Source organism: Thermobia domestica, chromosome 2 (genome assembly GCF_964235325.1).
Source record: "Thermobia domestica chromosome 2, izTheDome1.hap1.1, whole genome shotgun sequence".
Classification (NCBI taxonomy): domain Eukaryota; kingdom Metazoa; phylum Arthropoda; class Insecta; order Zygentoma; family Lepismatidae; genus Thermobia; species Thermobia domestica.
The window spans coordinates 140,108,196-140,128,557 of NC_137455.1; the positions used below are offsets into that span (position 1 = coordinate 140,108,196).

The following is a 20,362-nucleotide window of genomic DNA, read 5'->3' on the forward strand; positions in this document are numbered from 1 at the left end:
CTCCCAAATTACCAACAACTCGCATACACAGTCCCAAATTACCTTCCAATTAGTTACATTGGCGTGAATCAACCTTTGCATAAACATCTTAATGTGTCACTTGTTCGTTCTGAGATTTGCCTCTAGGCGCACCAGTCTAAGCAGACTTGACTACACAGGTTGAGTGTTCAGCGAGGTAAGTTATCCATTTGACAGAGTTGAGTTGAGGTGATTTTGAGGATAGCGTCCCTTTCAACAGTGAGGCTACATGAGACGGGACCTACTGATAAACGTGGAATCCGAACTGTTTGAGCTCCCGCCTGGAATCGAACCCAGGTCTTCCACGCAAAAAGGCGCGCACCCATTTGACAGAGACAGTCTTAAGACCAAGAAAAATTAGGCTAACGCAAGCAATTAAAAGTACAATTGCCTATCCTATTTAGACCTTTGGATGTTATTTTCCTTAGTAACTTCTACATTTCCCACACACAATTGTGAGTCATGCGTTGCAGTGCTCATAAATGTTAATATTGTTGGAGTTCTGCCTGTCTTCGCGTCTAATCCAATCTTCATACAAACGTATGTAATTGGGTGCAGTCTTCCAATCAATATTGAAGTGAAGTAGTGAGTTGTTCTGTTCTAAGACATTTTATCGAGGATAGTTTGATTGAGCTTGTGTGTGAGTTTTGCTGAAGATTTTCTTACGACATTCATAATGAATCGTATCAAAGGAGCATGTTTGAACTTATTTTTCTTTTCGTAGAATGTGGGCGAAACTATCGTGCGACTACTAGAAGCTTTAGTGAATTGTATCCCGATTTTATAGCACATAATTTCAATCCCTTAAAATAATGACGAGTGGTTTTTTTTTTTTCTTTCGTTTTCTCATGTTTGCACTCGTTTCGCAGATACACGGGATGGCAACGGACTTTATAAACACGAAATGTGAACCCCGCCATTTTAGATGGGCTCAACATAGAGACTTGAAACTTTCGGGAAAACATTTTCTTGTCTAACGGGTTCAACGATATATCACTCGACCCCCTTTGCCATTTAAAATTTTCAAGTTGAGCACACATACCCCTATATGGGGGTGCCTGAGGTGGACCTTTTATACCTCAAAATTCAATCCCCTTAAAATAATGATTGACGTGTTTTTGCGTTTTCTCATATTCGCAATCGTTTCGAAGATACAAGGGGTGGCAAATTTTAAATGCACCACAATGTATAAGTAATGTGTATGACTATGCGTACATCCTAAGAAAACTCTTCGCTACTCTAATGTGTCGTAGTGAAATAGAGGATTGTTTAACGTTCGGAGAGGTCCGTTTTTAACACTTTTATATAAATAATTTCATGTTTCTATTTTAAATGCAAAGAAATTTTCTGGATACCGTGTATGTCACTCAGACATACACTAGTTTAACATCGGATTTCCCATACCATGCTTTTAGTATTATACTTAACTATAAGTAATATGTTACTGAGTAAATTTTCTTTATATGCTTCTATTCTACCAATTGACATTAATATCATTGTAACTATTCTGATACATCCTTTGTAAATATCCACTATATTTATACATCATATATTACATTGTTAGACGTAGTCAACCTCTCTACATCGCTACGTAACAGCTTCACATAAAATATTATAATATGTAAGCAAAAGCTTGCAACACACCCTCATCAAATGAGTATTTTATACAGGGTGTTTCAAAACAACACGGACAACATTTGGGAGGTGATTCCTGACACCAAAATAGAACAAAAAGTATAGACCAACCTGGGTGCACAAATTCTTCTTCGGAATTGTAGTCTGCCGAAAACATGAAAAAATGAACTTTAAAAGTCCATAGCTCCAAAATTGTGGAACCTACAGTAGTAGGATGAAGACTTCACTTCGGAACTTGTATGTGCCATACCCAAATATCCATGTTTCACAATCCTGTAGTACTTCCGCAACAATTTTTATAGAGGTAGTTTGTAAGTATTTCAAATTATATGCCCGTAGCCAAACTCCCTCTATAAATATTGTTGTGTGAGTACCTTAGGATTCTGAAACAAGTGTTTTTGGATAGGGCACATATTTTAGTTCCTAAGTGAAGTCTTCATCCGACTACAGTAGATCCCAGAGTTTTGGAGCTATGAATCTTTAAATTTCATTTTTTCTTGCTTTTGCACACTATAACTCCGAAAGAAAGCAGTTTTGCACCTAGGTTGGCCCTTACTTTTTGTCTTATCTTGTGGTCAGGAATCACATCTCAAACGTTGTCGGTCTTGATTTCAAACACCCTGTATAATTAATGATTTCCTTATATCATGAATCTTCAATGCATGGCCCGCAGAGTTCTTTACTGTGGCCCGTTATTTGTGAATATGTTAAAAGAAAGTTTCCATTAACGAAGTCGATCGAGATAATTGCTGTGACTATTTATTGGAAAAACAACAGAATTGGAAAATCCACTTTTGTTCAAAAGTTGTCATGTGGCGAAACTTACTTGTATGAGATAGTGAAGTCACTGTTACCCAGCGAAGTTGTGAACAGATTGATTCTATTAGTGACCTCGACCGAAGTAATCGCTCTAACTATATGAAATACAAAAATACAGAATACAAAAATTCGTTTTTGTTCAAGAGTTATCTTGCAGAGAAACATATACAAAACAAAGAACGCAATAAACAAGAACGACGGAAAAGCTAACCATTCACCAAGTATGGAGTAAACTAAAACGGTTAAGAGGAGTGATGACAATTTTTCGGAAAATTTTAGGATTCATAAAAACATACTCCACTTATTCCTACACCGTTATTTAGCCGTAAAATTTATTAGTAATAAATATTGCCTGAATAAAGTTTCATGAAGTGAAAATCTAATGATTCTTCATTCCTGCAAAAATGTTTCAAAACCTTCAATGTGTTTGTTTCCCTCAGAATTCACCTTTCATCTCACAAGATTATATTTCGTCAGTTTAATATGCGTAAGACGAAGATTTCTCATAGCTTCCTACTTTTCTGGATTTACATATTTGCAACATATATAAATAAGTAGAGATAATATAAAGTACCTACTATAAATTTTTAACTATCCAAAATTCCAGCTTAATTAACTCACGAAAACAAATACTAAACATTTTCTGGAAATAAACATTTATTTATTCATATATTCATTCAGAACAGAAAGTAAAATGTAACTAATAACAAGCTGACTTGCGTAGTTGTTTTTTCAATACAATAATAAAAGAAGACGTAAACAACTACGCTATTAGCATTGTGTTCTAAAACAACAAGTAATTTTATTTTAATTTAGAAAATAAAAAATACATTTCTTTTTGTTATATACTAGCAGCGTTCACCCCGCTTCGCTGCGGTCACCCCGGAACGCAATAAACTTTGTTACTTAGATAATTTTTACTTTTTCGCTTTCAAGTGATATGATAAAAACCATAGAAGATTGCAGTAAATGTTAACATTATATCGCCTGTCATTTATGTTAACCCGCCCCGCTTCGCTGCGGTCACCCCGGAACGCAATAAACTTTGTTACTTAGATAATTTTTACTTTTTCGCTTTCAAGTGATATGATAAAAACCATAGTAGATTGCAGTAAATGTTAACATTATATCGCCTGTCATTTATGTTAACCCGCCGAGTGACACGGTCATGCGGGTTGCATATAAATACGTTTATTTTTACCTATGATGAACTAACAAAGGATTTGTACGTTATGGACACTTGAATGGTCAATTATCTCAAGACACTGGTAATTAAAAATTAAAGTGATATGATAAAAACCATCTAGGGTCCAAATCCTAATAACCCCCCAAAAATAAAAGAAATTGGTTCAGCCGTATTAGCGTGATGAGGTAACAAAGGATTTGTGCGTTCTCTTTTATATATAAGATGTATAAAAATAACCAAGAAAGTTCTGTCGTTTTTTGTGAGGTCTGTATTCAATTGGCTCTCACACCGTGAGTTGAATGCGAATGGAGATAAGGAGAAGGTCAGTTGTTGGTGTAGATATAACCAACATAATACTCGGTTGTAGCAGTTCAGTTACGCCGTGAACTTGCGTAAGGACAGAGGGAACATGGGACCTCCACAGAGGGTCATAAGGGCGTGTATTCTGTACAAGTTCAAACTGGGAAAAAACGCTGCTGCAGCGGAGCGGAAGATATGCCAGACTTTGATGTGAATATCGTGACTACAGTGCAGTGGTGGTTTAACGAGTTTAACGACGGTGACGCAACACTCGAACACACACCACGTGCTGGAAGACTAACACATGTACAAAATGAAGATCTTCAGGCAGCAATTAAGGTGAACAGTAGCCAGACATTTGAGGAACTCGGAATACAATTCAGTGTGAGTAGAAAAACCATTCGGCAGCACCTCCATCAACGATTGAGTCGATGAGTTCCACATGATTTGACTCCGGGCCAGAGGGCTACGCGAGTAGACACCTGTGTTACTTTCCTGTCTCGTCTGAGGAAGGATCCATTTCTGGACAGGGTATTGACATGTGATGAGAAGTGGATCCTGTACGAAGCTTCACGGGGCCCTCATCATTGGTTAGCATCCCATGAACCGGTTCCAAAACAGCCGTGTCGCAGAGGAGTCCTTCTGTTACAGGAAAACGCTAAGCCCTATCTGGCTAGGATGACCAGGGACACCAATCTACGCCTTGGATGGGAAACACTATTGTATCTGTCATACTCCCCGGACATTGCACCATCCGATTATTACTTGTTCAATTGCTTGGGCAATCACTTTAGAACGCGCCAGTTCAAATCCCTATTAGAGGTTCAAACTGCACTTGATACCTTCTTCACTTCAAGACCAAGATCTACCACGAAGGAATCCATGGCCTTCCAGGACGTTGGCACAAGGTCGTCGATGCTGATGGGGACTATTTTTGATCTTCCAGATAAGTCTTAGGTGGAAAATAGATGTTTTAAGGTGGTGGATGAAAAGGCGGCAGAACTTTCTTAGTTACCTTTATACTTGTTCTATCGAATATTTACTATTTCTAATACATTTTTATACATAATAATGGTAGTTTTACAATACAAAATATTTGCTTTAAGATGTTGCTTATATAAAACTTCAATATGGAAGTTATAATTTACGAGTGCTAAACACAATAAAATCAAAGCATTTCTTCTTATTTTCTGTTGCAAAAATAATCTTCATAAGGAAATTTTATGTAGTTATTTCATTACATAGCCAGGTCTAAGTGGGATGACTGAAAAGTTCTCAGCCTACCCAATAACGATTGTCAGTACCCCAAATGTTTATTGTTACTTTTCGACATAGTCCCCTTTTAGGGCCACACACTTTTTACACCGGTGCTGCAAGGCCATTACACATTCCTTTAGATATTTTTTTAATGTTAGGAAAAAGATGAAAGTCTGTGGGAACCAAATCGGAGGAATACGGCTAATGTCGAACCAGCTCGAAACCACAGGACTCGATAGCAAACATCGCAATAATGGATGTGTGCGCGGGTAGATTGTTCTAATGAAAAATGACACGTTTTGTCAATATTCCTGGGCGTTTCAATTTGATTGTATCCCTTAAACGCTTCAGTTGAGCAGCATAATATGCCAAGTTCACTGTTTCACCTTTCTTGAGGTACTCAGCCAAAATAATGCCCTGCAAACCCCGAAAAGCAGAGACCATTACCTTTCCTGCTGATGGGACTGATTTGAACTTCTTGGAATTGGAGGGGGAAAGGTGTTTCCACTGTTTAACAGTAGAATAGGAAGAGGTATCCTCCCCTAATGTTTACGTCATGTAATTGTGGGTCTCCTGTGTACTCATGTCCTTTCTTAGCAGATACTGGATGATCTCATGTTTGCTAGCTTTATTCATTTTTCAAAATGTGGTCACCCTGGCAATTTCAATTTTCAATATCTGAAACAAACAAAAAGAAGTTAATGTGAAATTTGGTATGTAAGCTAGCAAAAATACATACTATTAGTTGGCAAAAGGATATTTGGCTAGGATAAGTATTCCATGGGTAGGCCGAGAACTTTTCAGTCATCCCACGTATATGTGAAGAAATAGTAAATTTTCTGTTTTTGAAATTATTGATAAATTCACAAATATTTCTTTTCGCTTTCTTATTGCGTTTTAAACAATGGGATGGGATATTTGTACTCTACGAACTCGATCTATATTCCATGCACTTTACCTACACACACACATACACACAGAGAGAGAGAGACAGAAACAGAGAGAGAAACACTATGTAAATTTTTACTTGCCAACTCGAAATATTAAAAAATTTTCCGGTTCCCGAAAGCTAATTGGAAAATTATAATCTGTTACTGTCTAACTTTCCTGTACATGAATTCAATTTTATACCTCAATGTGCAGTTAAATGTAGTGGAAAATTTTCTACCTAACATCACTATATATAATATTCAAAATTGTCCGGCTTATGAAAAGTTTTTACACTTGTTTCTACATCGTAATGAAAACTTTCCAATCCACGAAAATTCCTTTCACAAAAAGTTGTTTTACTTTTTTGCAAATGATGAAAATTTTCTAACTCATAAAAAGTTTTCGATTTTTCCATATACGGCAGAAAATTTTTCAATTTATGAAAAGTTGTTTCACTTGTTCCTATATAGTACTGGAAATTTTCTCAGCCATGAAAATTTTCAGATTTTTTAAACGATCTTTCAATTTTTAACATTTCTATACATGAATTCAATCAATTTTATAGTTAATGAGGAATTTTTACTTGAACGCTGATATTGGGTTAGAATGGAAAATTTTCCGGAAAAATATAGCGGAACATTTTCCCAAATGAAAACTTTTCGACCTCATATCACTAGTTAAGAGTTACCGAAAAGGTAGTTGCAATTCAGAGGAGTTACTATTTACCTACGCTGAAAGAATCAGAAAACAGTTTATACTTGTATTTATTTGCAGTAGAGTTATTGCTTTAAAAAGATAACTATTATCAAATTTTAAATTATTATAAAACATTTTTCCAGTAACTGTGCCAAATTTAGCACTAGCTTGCAAAATATATTTTGTATACTACAACACATTTTTAAAATAAAGGGTAAAATTTCTTACGACTCAAGAAGGCATTTTTAAAAAATTGGCTTATATCTTGCTTCTTGCATATCATCACTTTAAACAACCCAACACGGAAGTCCTGTTGCTTATGCCAAAGATAATGACATCATAAAGGAATCATGTTACTTTAACCTCTCTCTACCAAAGAAAAAAGAATCAAATTCTAAAATAAGCAAGACATAAAGAAAAAAACGTAAAAGACAAAATGCGGAAGATGTGATGAAAAACTATATTCAAGAAGAAAAAAAAGTGAAATGGCAAATACAGAGAAGATGTAAAGGGATAAATTTAATAGGAAGAAAGATTATAAAGCGCATAAAATCTCCATTCTGCTTCACCATGCGTTAAGATACATATATTCTGTACTTGAACAGTCGCTCGGGACACTTTTTGTTACCAAAATAGTAAAAGAAGGGAAAAGAGGAAAAATGGCATTTTACTGTTGTCTAGCAATAATAGGAACGTAAACGTAAAGGAAGTCTGACAAGAGCCATTCGTATTAAGACAAACAAGATTTCAAGGAAAATGGAATGAAAAATGGCCTCTTTTTGAAAGCAAACAAGTTATTCTACAAACTCAAGAAATTATTGTTTGAAAATCATTTTTATTTTCGTTCTTTTCCGTCTGTGTTTCGTTGTTTTTATACGTTAAGATTATATCTAAATACAGAAGTAATATTTTAAAAACAGACATTAATTTTGATATTATTTTATAAACAATTCAGTCATCTTCTGTTTAAGTGAAAAACAAAGAGTTCAAGAGTAGTTCAATCATTAGTTTATGAGTACGTTCATAAGGCTGTCATCTCTGGTGACAATGGCTCCTAACGCCATTCAAAACCTCGTCAGTTTGTATTGGGCAAAATATCGTGTCGTCATGAAGCTCACTAGTTCTCTTCCATTCTTAATATTACATCAATTTCTTCCTCAGAACAGGAGTTAAAGTGTATCTGATAAGGTAGGGGGACGGTAGATAGCAGCATTACGTCAAACCATCCCCTTGCCTGCCTTTACCCATTGTAATCTTTTTACGAACTGGGGGGACGCCACACATATTTTTGGAGGTGGGGGTAGGACGTCCCCCCACGTTCCCCCTCAATTTTACCCCTGCCTCAGAGCATTTATCAACATTCACTTTTAACTTCATTACTCCTGTTATTTTAAAGAAATTATGTCTATTAAGTAGTTGACACTCGAGTAGCTTTACAAGTGTAATTTAATCACATATATTTTGTATTTAATTACATGATTCCATGTAAATGTAAGACAAATTTTATTGGTCCTTTCTAATCTTTCTCTAACTGACTTCAAGGAAAAAAGTTTTCAGTTCAACTCATTTAGTTATGTATTCTGAGTATATTTACGCATAACTTCCATATGAGTACACTGATTTTGATTACTCCTTTTTTTTCTTTGAAAGAGTGCACCTTTCCGGTGGTCCCATATAAAGTGTTTTTTTTTTTTTTTAGAGATTGATGGTAAACTTTAGAGGGAAACTATTAAACATTTTAAGGGAAGCTTGATTAATTATGGCAAACTAACATGTTTATAGGCAACCATACATTCTTTAACGTGATTATGGTTGCGTAATAGCACAGGGGTTGCACTCCAAAATTTCGGTACACTTTCATAATATGTTATACTGTCTCGGTTGTTTGTAAGAATTTAAACAATTGCGTTAAATATGTAAAGTCGGTGAAGATTTTTTGAAAAAGTTTTATAATTATATTTAAATAGAATTGTGTTGCTTCAATTCATACGTGTTAACTAACAATAATATTTATTCAAACATAACTTAGCGCCATTTTTTAAAGCATTATAACCAAATCAATCGCCAACTTTTGCAGAAATATTTCTCACAGGAAACCAATTTAACATTAAACATTTAATGTGTTACCTCCATGGACTTAAAACTTATTAGCATAAATCATGAAAATACTCATCACAGACAGAAAAGTATCAATTTTATTTTTTCAAAATACTATAATATGTAAATAGAATGAAATATCAAATAAAGAGCAATTAGTGTTGGCCAAGAGACTAGAAATTTGTTGTTTCACATCCATTCTCGACGATATGTTCACTTTTAAATTCGAGATGAGATGAGAAAATTCTCTTATGGAAAACACTAGTTCAGCCAAATCTTACATGAAATGAAATGAAATCTTTGAGTTTCACGTCCCACGGCTATGCTGGCTAGGCTAAAGGGGACGGTGAAGATAAGAAATGAATGAAATAGTGGAATGAAGAAAGTGAGAGGGAACGGGAGAACCCCGAGAAAACCCACGAGCACAGTGTTTGTCCACCACAAAGTCCACACTGCGCGAGCTGGGATCGAACCAGGGACCCCAAGCACTGGAGGTGAACGCTCTACCACTGAGCCACCGCACCCCCACCAAATCTTAGATCTCAAACATTGTTTTAGTGTTATATGATTCGTAGTATAAAATCTATCAATTGATTAGGTGATAGTATGACCATAATGAGGAACATTTATCAATATTTAAAAATGCGCAAATCATTACACAGTATAATCCAATAATAAATATGGTTTAATAGTTCTTATATTAATCATCCTTCGTGGACCTCTTATAACGTGGAAGGATTATGATTTCCAGATGAAATTAACAAAAATATCGCAACATATTTCATTTTAGACAATTTTACAAAATAGGATAGATGAGAAATCTTTTTCAAGAAGCGATACGAGACGAGGCAGAATTCACCAAGAATCGAGACGAGATTTCTACAAAATGTATGAGACAAGACGAGAAAACCTGTTTTTGGTCTGTCTCGTCACATGGGCAACATTAAGCTTAATAAACATAGGAGGAATGATGGTTCCTACTGGTCCATCCTTACAGGCGGCCCTTCAACTAGATAGAACGAAAAGTTTACTTGAAAAAGAATGAGAAAAGACCATTTTTTCTTCTACAGATTCTGGTAACTGACAAGTTGTCATGGTTATTCTTTAGTACAAAATGTAATACCAGACAAATCCTGGGATGATATCTTCAAATACAGACAATGGTCGACGTTGTTCTAATTTCGTTCTCATTTACTTATTGCTTGTTTGCGATGTTAGTGTAAATTAACCTGGTCCCATGCAAATTCTGGACTCGTTTGAACAACTTTTCTTTTTTTGCAGACAAATCGCAGAAGGCGCGATGACTGACAAGCTTAAGGCACCGAGCTTCATTAAATTCCTCCATCTCCAGGGGAAATCAGGAAAACAGATCCACCAAGAGAAAAAAGAAGTCTATTCGGATGAAACCTCATTCTACGAGATGGTATCCAAATGAAAATGGCAATTCCAAACTGGACACATGACCACCGTGGACGCCTCTAGATGGAAAGGCCATCTTTCACTGATGATGCCGCCTTGACGGAGAAAGTTGAGAAGATCATAATGGAAGACAGGAAATAACCATTGAAAGTGTTATGTGTGCAATTGGTATGAGTTATGGGTCTGCCTGGAATATCATTTACAACCAGTTGCATCTTCAGAAAGTGTCAGCACAGTGGGTGCAACGATTGTCCACAAGATGACACTGCAAAAGAATTGTTGCATCACTTTGACTTGGATGAAGAGGATATTTTCGACAGATTAACGACAATGTGTCAAAGTTGGATTTTTCTTTATGACCCAGAAATGAAGAAAATAAGCAAACAATGGAAACACCCATTATTCTCCACCCCCAAAAAGGCACGAGTCCAGAAGTCTGCTGTCAATGTGATGCTTTTCGTTTTCTGTGATTGTGAAGGAATCATTATAACAGATTACCTGCCACGAGGGCAAACTAGTACTAGTACCTCTTATTCCCATCTCCTAAGTTACGAGGGGAACTGAAGAAGAAATGTCGTGAATTGATCAGAAAAAAGGTGCCGCTCCTGGCAGGCAATGCACCAGATCATTACGCCCGTGCATCCATGATAAGGCAGGGGAATTAGGATATGAAATAATGCCCCACTCTCATACTCACCAAACCTAGCACTAAGTGACTTCTTTCTCTTCCTAGAAATGAAACGTGCACTCAGAGGACGCAATTTTGACAGCAATTTCTGATGAACTGTGGTTTCAAAGCCAAACTGCAGACCTTTACAAAACGGGCTTATAGAAATTGAAGAAACGCTGGGAAAAATGTGTCACTAAGCACGGTGAATACGTAGAGAAGGACTAATATCATCATGGTGCAGAGTTCTCCAGAATGGGTTTCTTCTGGGTAATTGCCCGAACTTTTTGATACCTCCTCGTATAAGACCACAAAATGAAGTATAAATGTTTCGAAAGTATTTTTTTTAATTGTTGTGGAAACGGATAATTAGTTTTCAGGTAATTGTCAATATAGTCAACTTCACAAACGCACTGTATAGCTGCAAGTTTCAGATAGTTAATTTGAAGTATACCAAAACCAGAACTAGTACAAAATATCATGAAATGTATCGAAATAATTCCTACTCAAATTAATTGTAGCGAGAATAAGTAAGCTTTGGACTCAACATACATTTGTGTGTCTGCCTGTCAAACGAAAACTTTCGTAAAAGTTATCTATTTTAATTAAAATTGGTGTGTTCTTTCCCTTATAAGAAATAAGTCAACATTTGGAGTTAAAACCCATCAAGAATTAGAGAGTAAAAGAAATGTCAAATCAATCCCAAGCTTATGTATATGCAGAACATGGTGAGATAATTTTCTGCTACCGGTATAACATTTGTTTAAAAAAATATTCAATTATATTTTCTTTAGGTTTCTTATTTATCCTCATAGCTTGGGTATCAAATCCGTCAAGGTTAAGAAAAAAAAGAGGTCAAATTAATCCAAACTAGGAGTTTGCTTGTAGCCTATACAAGTACAGTCATGTCCAAAATGATTGTCGCATATCTATAACTGTCTTCTTGTAAAAATATAATTTGATAATGATTTTGCAGAGTACTTTTAATACTGATACTACGTGTATAATTGAGAAATGTATATTTGTGGTAATTTTCATAGGAAAGCAATTATAAATACGAAAATTAGAATGAGTTAAACACATTTTTGTTAAATAGACAAGAAAATTTTATTTTCGTTTTATTGTTCTTATTTACTGCTCTTTTGACATGAAATTTGCAACATACATGTCTTTGCCGATTATACACATACTAACATTATAATAAATACCGGGCGAATTCGTTATCAAATTATATTCCTACAACAACATATTTATAGACATACAACAATAATTTTGGACATGAGTGTACATATTATAGTAACAGAAAAGGGATTAATTCACTTATATATTTAAAGAAATTCATTCAGTGGTGTATTTCTTTGAGGGAAAAAATTTTAAAATGTATGCTTAACCATGTCTCCTTTGCCGTAACAAGAAGTTTCCCGCAATTTCTGGCCTTTTTTGCTTTGATTCTTGTTGACAAAAGGTGTATATAGCCTTTCTATAAGACTACCTATAAATATAAATCTTATGTGATATTTATGGAATACTGCCTTTGTTCTCTTTCACACTTCCTAATGCGGCTTATTATTTAGGGTCGAAATTAGTCGGTAGAAGGAACTGAATTCGTTCTCAACGTACGTAATTAACCCTTAACTAGTCGCGTGAAAAAAGTTACTTAATTAGTCGCGTGCGGAATTTTGTTCCGCATAATAACTACATAGTAAAACTCGTGTAATATTTGTTTTTTTAAAATTTGTATTTAATTTTAGGTTAAAATATTTGTTTTAAAAGTCATCTTAAGTTATTTTATGCTATTGACTAATTATCCTCCTCCTGCAAGTTCAGTCCTCCTGCAAGATACAGAAGGCCCAGCAAGGCCTTTACTTCTGTATATTAGTATTTTGAGCATCTCTTTCTCTGCTATAAGCGTCCCTATGTGTTTCAATGCACTGGTTTGTAAATTCAACGATTCTCTCTAGCATAGACGTACTAAAGAACAAACTCCAAAATTCGCTCGGCGTTTTCGCTTCTTTAGCATGTCCTTTGACTCCTGGTAAATGAGTCAAAATATTCTGACTTCTTCTTCGTATAATTTGCCGTGGAGCATGTGCGTACCATTTAGTGACATTGTCCTTTCCTAGAAGATATGGTCCCCGTGCAGTAGTATTTGAGAGTGAATTCACATGATCTGCTTGTGGCAACACTTCACCTTCATCTGCTAATTCTTCACTGGCAGAGATATGGTCGCTTTCTTCAATGATATCTTCATCGCCATCTTCCATATCCGGAACATCTAAATTGTCGTCTTCAGCCAGAACTTCTAGCAACATGTTTCTAATTCTGTCCACATCACGTTCATGATGATCCATTTTGAAAGAAAAGACTAACTCTCTTCTCTATGTATTTATTTTCAGAGCGCACAATGCACATATAAACCGCTTATAACTTCAGTTGCTTACAAATGAACTGTATCTGAAAATATATTTTTGTAAAATAAATTTTAAAAAATAGTGGTGGTGGCGCTTGCTTGTGATATGTTTCGTAGTCACCGAATCGCTTAATTGCTGTCGGCTAAAAACAATAAACTGATAAACTGAAAGAAAGCGTAGAATTTGTAGGAGAAAAAAAAGGGTAACTTATTTAGTCGCGCGCGGAACTTTGCTCCGCAAACTGCATCACTCCAAAATAAATAACAAAATATTCACTAGTGGCTTGGGCAACAATTCAAATATGTATTGTTGTTTAATCATGAAACTTTAAAAGACAGCTAGACAAAAGTTCAAAAGCATACGATCGAAAGTAAGGAAAACAAAAAGAGAAATGTAAAAGTGCGGAACAAAATTCCGCATGCGACTAATTAAGGGTTAATTTCGATTTTCATAAAACACACCTGTTATAAAGGAAAAAAATCATCATGTGTAAAGTTCAAAACTGCTACAAACTTTAATAATAATAATAATAATAATAATAATAATAATAATAATAATAATAATAATAATAATAATAATAATAATAATCCGTGTTGCTGTGCACGACACCACAAGCAGTTTATTAATGAAGTTCCAGGATTCATTTATGTGTTTTCTATACTCATGATTCCATTGCTTTTACTATTCCAATTATAGGTTCTCTAAAAATTTCTGGATCTTGTGATCAGGTAATAGATATCCACCTTCATCTGTTTTGTTCTCCCTCCCCGCCAGGCGTATACTAAATATATAGGAGGAAATTACTCATTCGCCATTTTTCATCATCACCGATTATTTTTCATCAGTCTTTACATTGAAGTTGCTACGATATAAAAAATAATTATTAATAACATTATTTATTCATATAGGTGATTAGAATCTACCTCTGCATCTGAAAATATAAACCATTAATTAAGGTTACGGAAGGAGAAGAAATCTCAAACAATATATTTGCAGCATAGAAGTCACTCGAGAGTATAGCGGATTGTAACAGAGAATAGCAAACCGAACATGTTAAGATAGTGACTCCATTCTTCGTACTTTTATATTCCTAACAGATCACATATCAAAAATTCATCATAATTCTACTCTAAAATCACAGCATTACAGACATTATGGGCCTTATACAGAGTCGTTCTGACGCGAGATTAGTGCTATATTAAAGATTTTGACTAACATATGTTTCCTCCAGTAGTCAGGCCTTTATATGATGCTAATCATACGTCAAAACGACTCTGCATACGGCCCATAAGGTGTTTATCATATTCAGTAGATCAGTAAGTATAATATAATTTGATTAAATATGCTTATTTTATAATGTCAAAAGTGTTCTACTAAAAGAATACTGAAATATTCCTTATTTAATCATGATTTATCACTAAGTTGAATTGTAATGTCTCGGTTTCCGAATTCCATACTGAAGTGATAAGATTCGGTCGTCAGCGTTCTCTTCTGATTACCATATATTCTTGACATGGAAGTATTTCAGAACGTGTTTTAGAGCATTCCCTCTATAGTAAACAATCTTTGATATCAACAGCACTTTTCTTCGTTTGCACTAGAACAAAATGTACTATTTGTTCATGTTGATCAAAGAAAAATGAGAAGGCATGGCTACCGTAAAAATAAATTATATCAAAACACAACTAAACAATTATCATATTTTCAGAAACGTTCCAGGGGATCTACTGAGCAAATCGAAGAAAGTTTCGTATTGGGAAAAGAAGGTAAATTGGGAATCGTCATAACAAATAATGATGAAGTACATGCTATTGGAAACATAACATTAGAGAATAAAGAACCTCAAGATATTCAACAATTGCAACCTACAAAAGTGAAAGAATTATGTGGAAAACGTGTTACGCATTTTGTGTCCTCAGATCATGTTCTGGCGCTTACGGAAGATGGCAAAGTGTACGCGTGGGGGAGAAATGATAAACGTCAGCTTGCACGTCAATCAATAACTAGTCAATATACCCAGAAATAATTGATGGTTGGTATTATCGTTTAACAACTATGAAAGTGATTGAAGTAGCTTGTGGAAGATTTCATTCTTTAGCTGCAACAGATGATGGTAATTTGTACGAATGGGGAGAAGTATTAAGTGTGCCTGAATCTTGTAATACAAGTTTTGAAAAAGTTACGTGTTCCTCTCATACAAATAATCACACTTTTTGTCCACGAAAGCTGTGTTTAAAACCATATAACACCGAGGAGGATGTATGTTTAAAAGAAACAATTGTACATGTGGCATGTGGTTCAGAGTCTTCAGCTGTTTTAACAGATATTGGTGAGGTATATACATGGGGAAGTATATACGAATATTACAATGGCGATAAAGTTTGCTCGTTTGGTCTACGGAAACCCTACAAAGTTTTACGGGATTAAGGATGAATTTATAACAAAGATTGCATGTGGAAATCAGCATTTTTTGGCTCTTTCACTTCATGGTTTATTGTACGCATGGTGTAGTAACCAATATGGCCAACTTGGAATTGGAAACAATAATCCTGAGGGCAACCCACATTTAGTCTCTCAAGAAATTCTTGGTACGGTAGTTACAATAGCAGCATCGCATTATTGTAATATTTCTATAGCAAAGAACGATAGAGGGGAAATCTTCATGTGGGGACAATTTAAGGATTTAACATGTTCATTAACACCTGGGAAAACCACGTTGAAGACCATCAATGATGTATTTGCACAGTATGCCACATCTCCTGTAACTTGGAAACCAATTGAGATAAATTCTCCACTGAATACAACTTCCACTGAATACAATTTTGATGATCAGTCAACTAGTGATCTGATTTTTAAAGTAGATGGGAAACCAATATTTGTTCACAAATCTGTTTTGATGACCCGGAGTAATTATTTTAATCGTATGTTTCAAGAATGTTGGGATGAATCTAACAAAAGTGAAATTGAAATAAACAATTTTAGCTATACATCGTATCGAGCATTTCTAAATTACTTCTATACCGAAGAAGTCAGTCTTTCTATGGATGATACAATGGAGTTAATTTCACTGGCTGACTTCCATTGTGAGTCTAGAATTACAAAAAGTTGCGAAGAAGTGTTACTGCGACGCATAACTGTAAACACTGTTGGAAAAATATATAACATAGCAACAAAGTATCTTTTAAAAGAATTAGAAAATATTTGTCTTTTGTTTGTTGCTCGTTTTAGTGAGCAGATTTACCATAAAAAGGGCATTTGGGAAAATTTAGACGAAAGAGCGCAAATAGAATTCTCATGGGCGGTTGCAAGAAAGTATCCCACATAGACAAAATGAGTAACCTAAGTAAATCTGAGATAAGATTGTCGAATTCGTAAAAATGCAGAGTTTGTTGCTAATCTTACAATGTAAAGAGTGTAATTAGCATAAGCAGTTGAAATTAACCTCTAAATAATTAAGTTTACCTACTTCATAAGCTGCATTTTAATATCTATAAAATCTTACATACCTAGATCATTAGTCATTGAATACTGAATTCTTCTCGACTTAGCTGAGCTCCTAAACAGTCGGACAAGTTCTGTTGCAGTAAAATTCTGTTCAATTTAATAAGGATAAAATATTAATTAAACTTTAATTAATTGTTTATGTTGTAATTATTAATTCATTTATGTTCAGTTTACATTAATTTAGATTCCCTTGTTTACAGTTAAGTTCTTGTTTAATTTATTTTCATATATATACGTTATTTATACCTAAGTTTTATTTTAAGTTTTGCATACTTTTACGTATGCTTACGAAATGATTTGTTCACCTGAAAACCCACTATAATAAATCACTGAAGCTATTTTAAACGCAAAATTATCCGAAGTTTGTTTTGATGCTTTAAAATACTAAAGAATATTTTTGTTTTATAATTAACATCAATAATAGTAGGCTTTATATAGTAGCTTACAATACATTTTAAATATTGTTTTATAGAAGAGAATAGCTCATAACCTCGTAACATAGATAAAGGAAACATCATCTTGAAACACTTTGCCAATTGGCACTCTTCTTGTTCATTTTGATCGTGAGAAGCTTCTTAAATTATTTAAACATAAAAATTTTTGGATTCTACTAACAACTTTCAATGTAAACCACTATAAGTAGGATATTTTAAACCTTGTAAATTAGTTTTACGTGGACAGAACATGAAACCTTACATAAACAAATGTATTTTTACGAACGTTATAACTATTCTATGTAGTGTGTTCTTAACACTGAAATGATACCATAGTATAAACTGTGCTGTTATTGAACATGTGGAAGTACTTATGAGAAGAATTTTTGGATAATAAATACTTAAATTCAACAGTGATTTAGACCAGGGCGATATTTAAGCTTTCCAGAAATTTTAATTGAGACAAATAGGTCAAATTTTCTTTACACAAAGTTGGAAATATTTTGTGAATTCGTCAAGTATTACCGTTTTGGAAAGTGAATGTTTCCTTTCATGAAAATTCTGAATTATACAAAAAGTCCCTTACCACCCCACTTAAAATCCAAATGGATGTACTTTCAGCGAATTTGATGTAGTAGGTGAACTTGAGGATTAGGGGGCACTTTCTGGCGTAGGTTACGCGGACGGCCGCCATCTTGGTGCCGCCATCTTGAATTTAACTTTTTTATTACAAACGCTACGTGGGTCATGTGATACACGACCATAGGCTAGAATTTCGCCAGAAAACCGAATCTGAAGTCAAAATGCATTTATCTTTATGTGGTAAACAGTTATCCACAATTGAAGTTGTGAACTTGACTGTGTTTCTTTTGTGTTGCAGGTTGTGAATCATGCCGTTAACGAGGGATGAACGCATCCTGATCATCAAAATATGGGGCGGGAGGAATGCCCGTGCAGTGGCTTCCGAATTCAATGCGCGTCATCCACAACGAGCACCTGTATTGCATGTTGCAGTAACACGGTTATTGGCCAAATTCGAAGAAACAGGAGCAGTTGTGGATAGATCCCGTAGTGGACGGCCAAGGACAGCCACGGAACGAAGAAACAGCTACTGCCGTGCTGTCCTACTTCTCGAAGTCGCCGCAGCGAAGCACACGTCGTTTAGCAATGCAGTATGCCGTGAGTCACAGTTCAGTGCACAGGGTGCTCCAAAGGTATAATTGGCATCCATATAAGATGCAATTGCAGCAACATTTGTCGGTGGACGATCCCGATCGTCGCGTCCAGTTTTGCGAGTGGGCTATTGAGGAATTCAGGGTAAATCCGTAGTTCGCTATGCAGATACTTTTTTCGGATGAAACCCTTTATACGTAAATGGTGAGGTCAATAGGCAAAACATGCGCTATTGGTCCCGTGACAACCCCGCTTGGAAAGATCCGCCGAAAATGACCGGTGCAGGGAAAACTATGATATGGGCAGGCATATGGGGAACAAAAATCGTCGGTCCGTTTTGCATTCCAGGAACGTTAAATGCAGACCGATACCTCGCGTTGTTGCAGGATACATAATGCCTGCTCTGATGTCCGAGGATGGTACCTTGCCCAGGTTCTTCCAACAAGATGGTGCACCTCCCCATTATGGCATCCAGGTGCGTCAGTTCCTGGATGAACAATTACCTGGGACGTGGATTGGTCGACGTGGACCGATGGAATGGTCTGCCCGATCACCAGACTTAACCCTCTTGACTTCTACCTGTGAGGACATGTGAAGGCTAAAAAAGTGTATGCTGTGAAAATTCGTGATGTTCGCCATCTGGAACAACGTATCATGGCTGCCTATGAACAAATATCCCCAGAAACCTTAATACGTATCCATAGTAATTGGGAGAAGCGTCTGAACACGTGCATTGCCCAGCACGGACAACATGTTGAGCACATTATGTAATACGAAAGTCACACCTGCAATTGTGGATAACTGTTTACCACATAAAGATAAATGCATTTTGACTTCAGATTCGGCTGATGAAATTCTAGCCTATGGTCATGTATCAAATGTCCCACGTGGCGTTTGTAATAAAAAAGTTAAATTCAAGATGGCGGCACCAAGATGGCGGCCGTCCGCGTACCCTATATCAGAAAGTGTCCCCCTAACCCTCAAGTTCACCTACCACATCAAATTCGCTGAAAGTACATTCATTTGGGTTTTAATAGGGCTGGTAAGGGACTTTTGAGACACCCTGTATTTTTGTGTAATTATTTCTTTAAAGTTCAAATACGATTTTTATTTACATAGAAACAGAATATTACTAAAAAATTCCAAATTGGATGACACGAACAATTTATCCGTAGATTTTAGTTGATCGTCATGTTTCTATGCATTTTTTCGTCGGTCATAATTAAACCAACAATTTTCATATCGTTTTGATTATGAGTTCTTATTGAGATTGTGTTGTAAAATACTTGTATATCAAAACATCTATTTCATAAAATTACATAAATTACTAATATTTAATGTCAAAATTAAATAAGTGAAGAAGTGAAGAGTCCAGGTTGAATACAATATTACCCTTTAGACAATTTGAGTTGTCAAGTATTACACACTTCCTTGAATAAGGTATAAAAATGCAGATAAGATACGTAAGTTTTGAGACGTTATAATTATAATCGCTACTCATATATATTCCGAATATAAATAATTCTCTTTAATGAAGACCGTAAAGTTTGATTTACTAAGACTTTTTGAAGTGGAAAACTAAATCAAAATTGTAATTATTAATTATGTAGATACATACGTGTGAGAATATGAAATATACTTTTTCCATGACTTAAGTCGTATTTATTTATAATTAAGTGTATCCTTTTAAACGTTGTGATTGTAGTGTAACCTACGGTAAACTGTACTTTATATCAGCAATAAGTTTATACTATTTTCTCCTCATTTAAGTGGATAATAATTGCTTTTACATTTCACTGTGTGATATTATCCAAAT

The 20,362-nt window shown here is 35.2% G+C and overlaps 1 protein-coding gene across 1 annotated transcript; it reads left to right on the plus strand.

Moving 5' to 3' along the window:
* Nucleotides 1-15,803: 15,803 nt before the first annotated feature.
* Nucleotides 15,804-16,760, plus strand: LOC145679192 (RCC1 and BTB domain-containing protein 1-like). The gene has a single exon (XM_081749780.1). It carries the CDS (start codon nt 15,804-15,806, stop codon nt 16,758-16,760), a length of 957 nt encoding a protein of 318 aa, XP_081605906.1.
* Nucleotides 16,761-20,362: the final 3,602 nt, after the last annotated feature.

Coding starts and splice junctions, on each gene's coding strand:
- LOC145679192 (XM_081749780.1), top strand. CDS start 15,804: ATGGCGATAAAGTTTGCTCGTTTGGTCTACGGAAACCCTACAAAGTTT.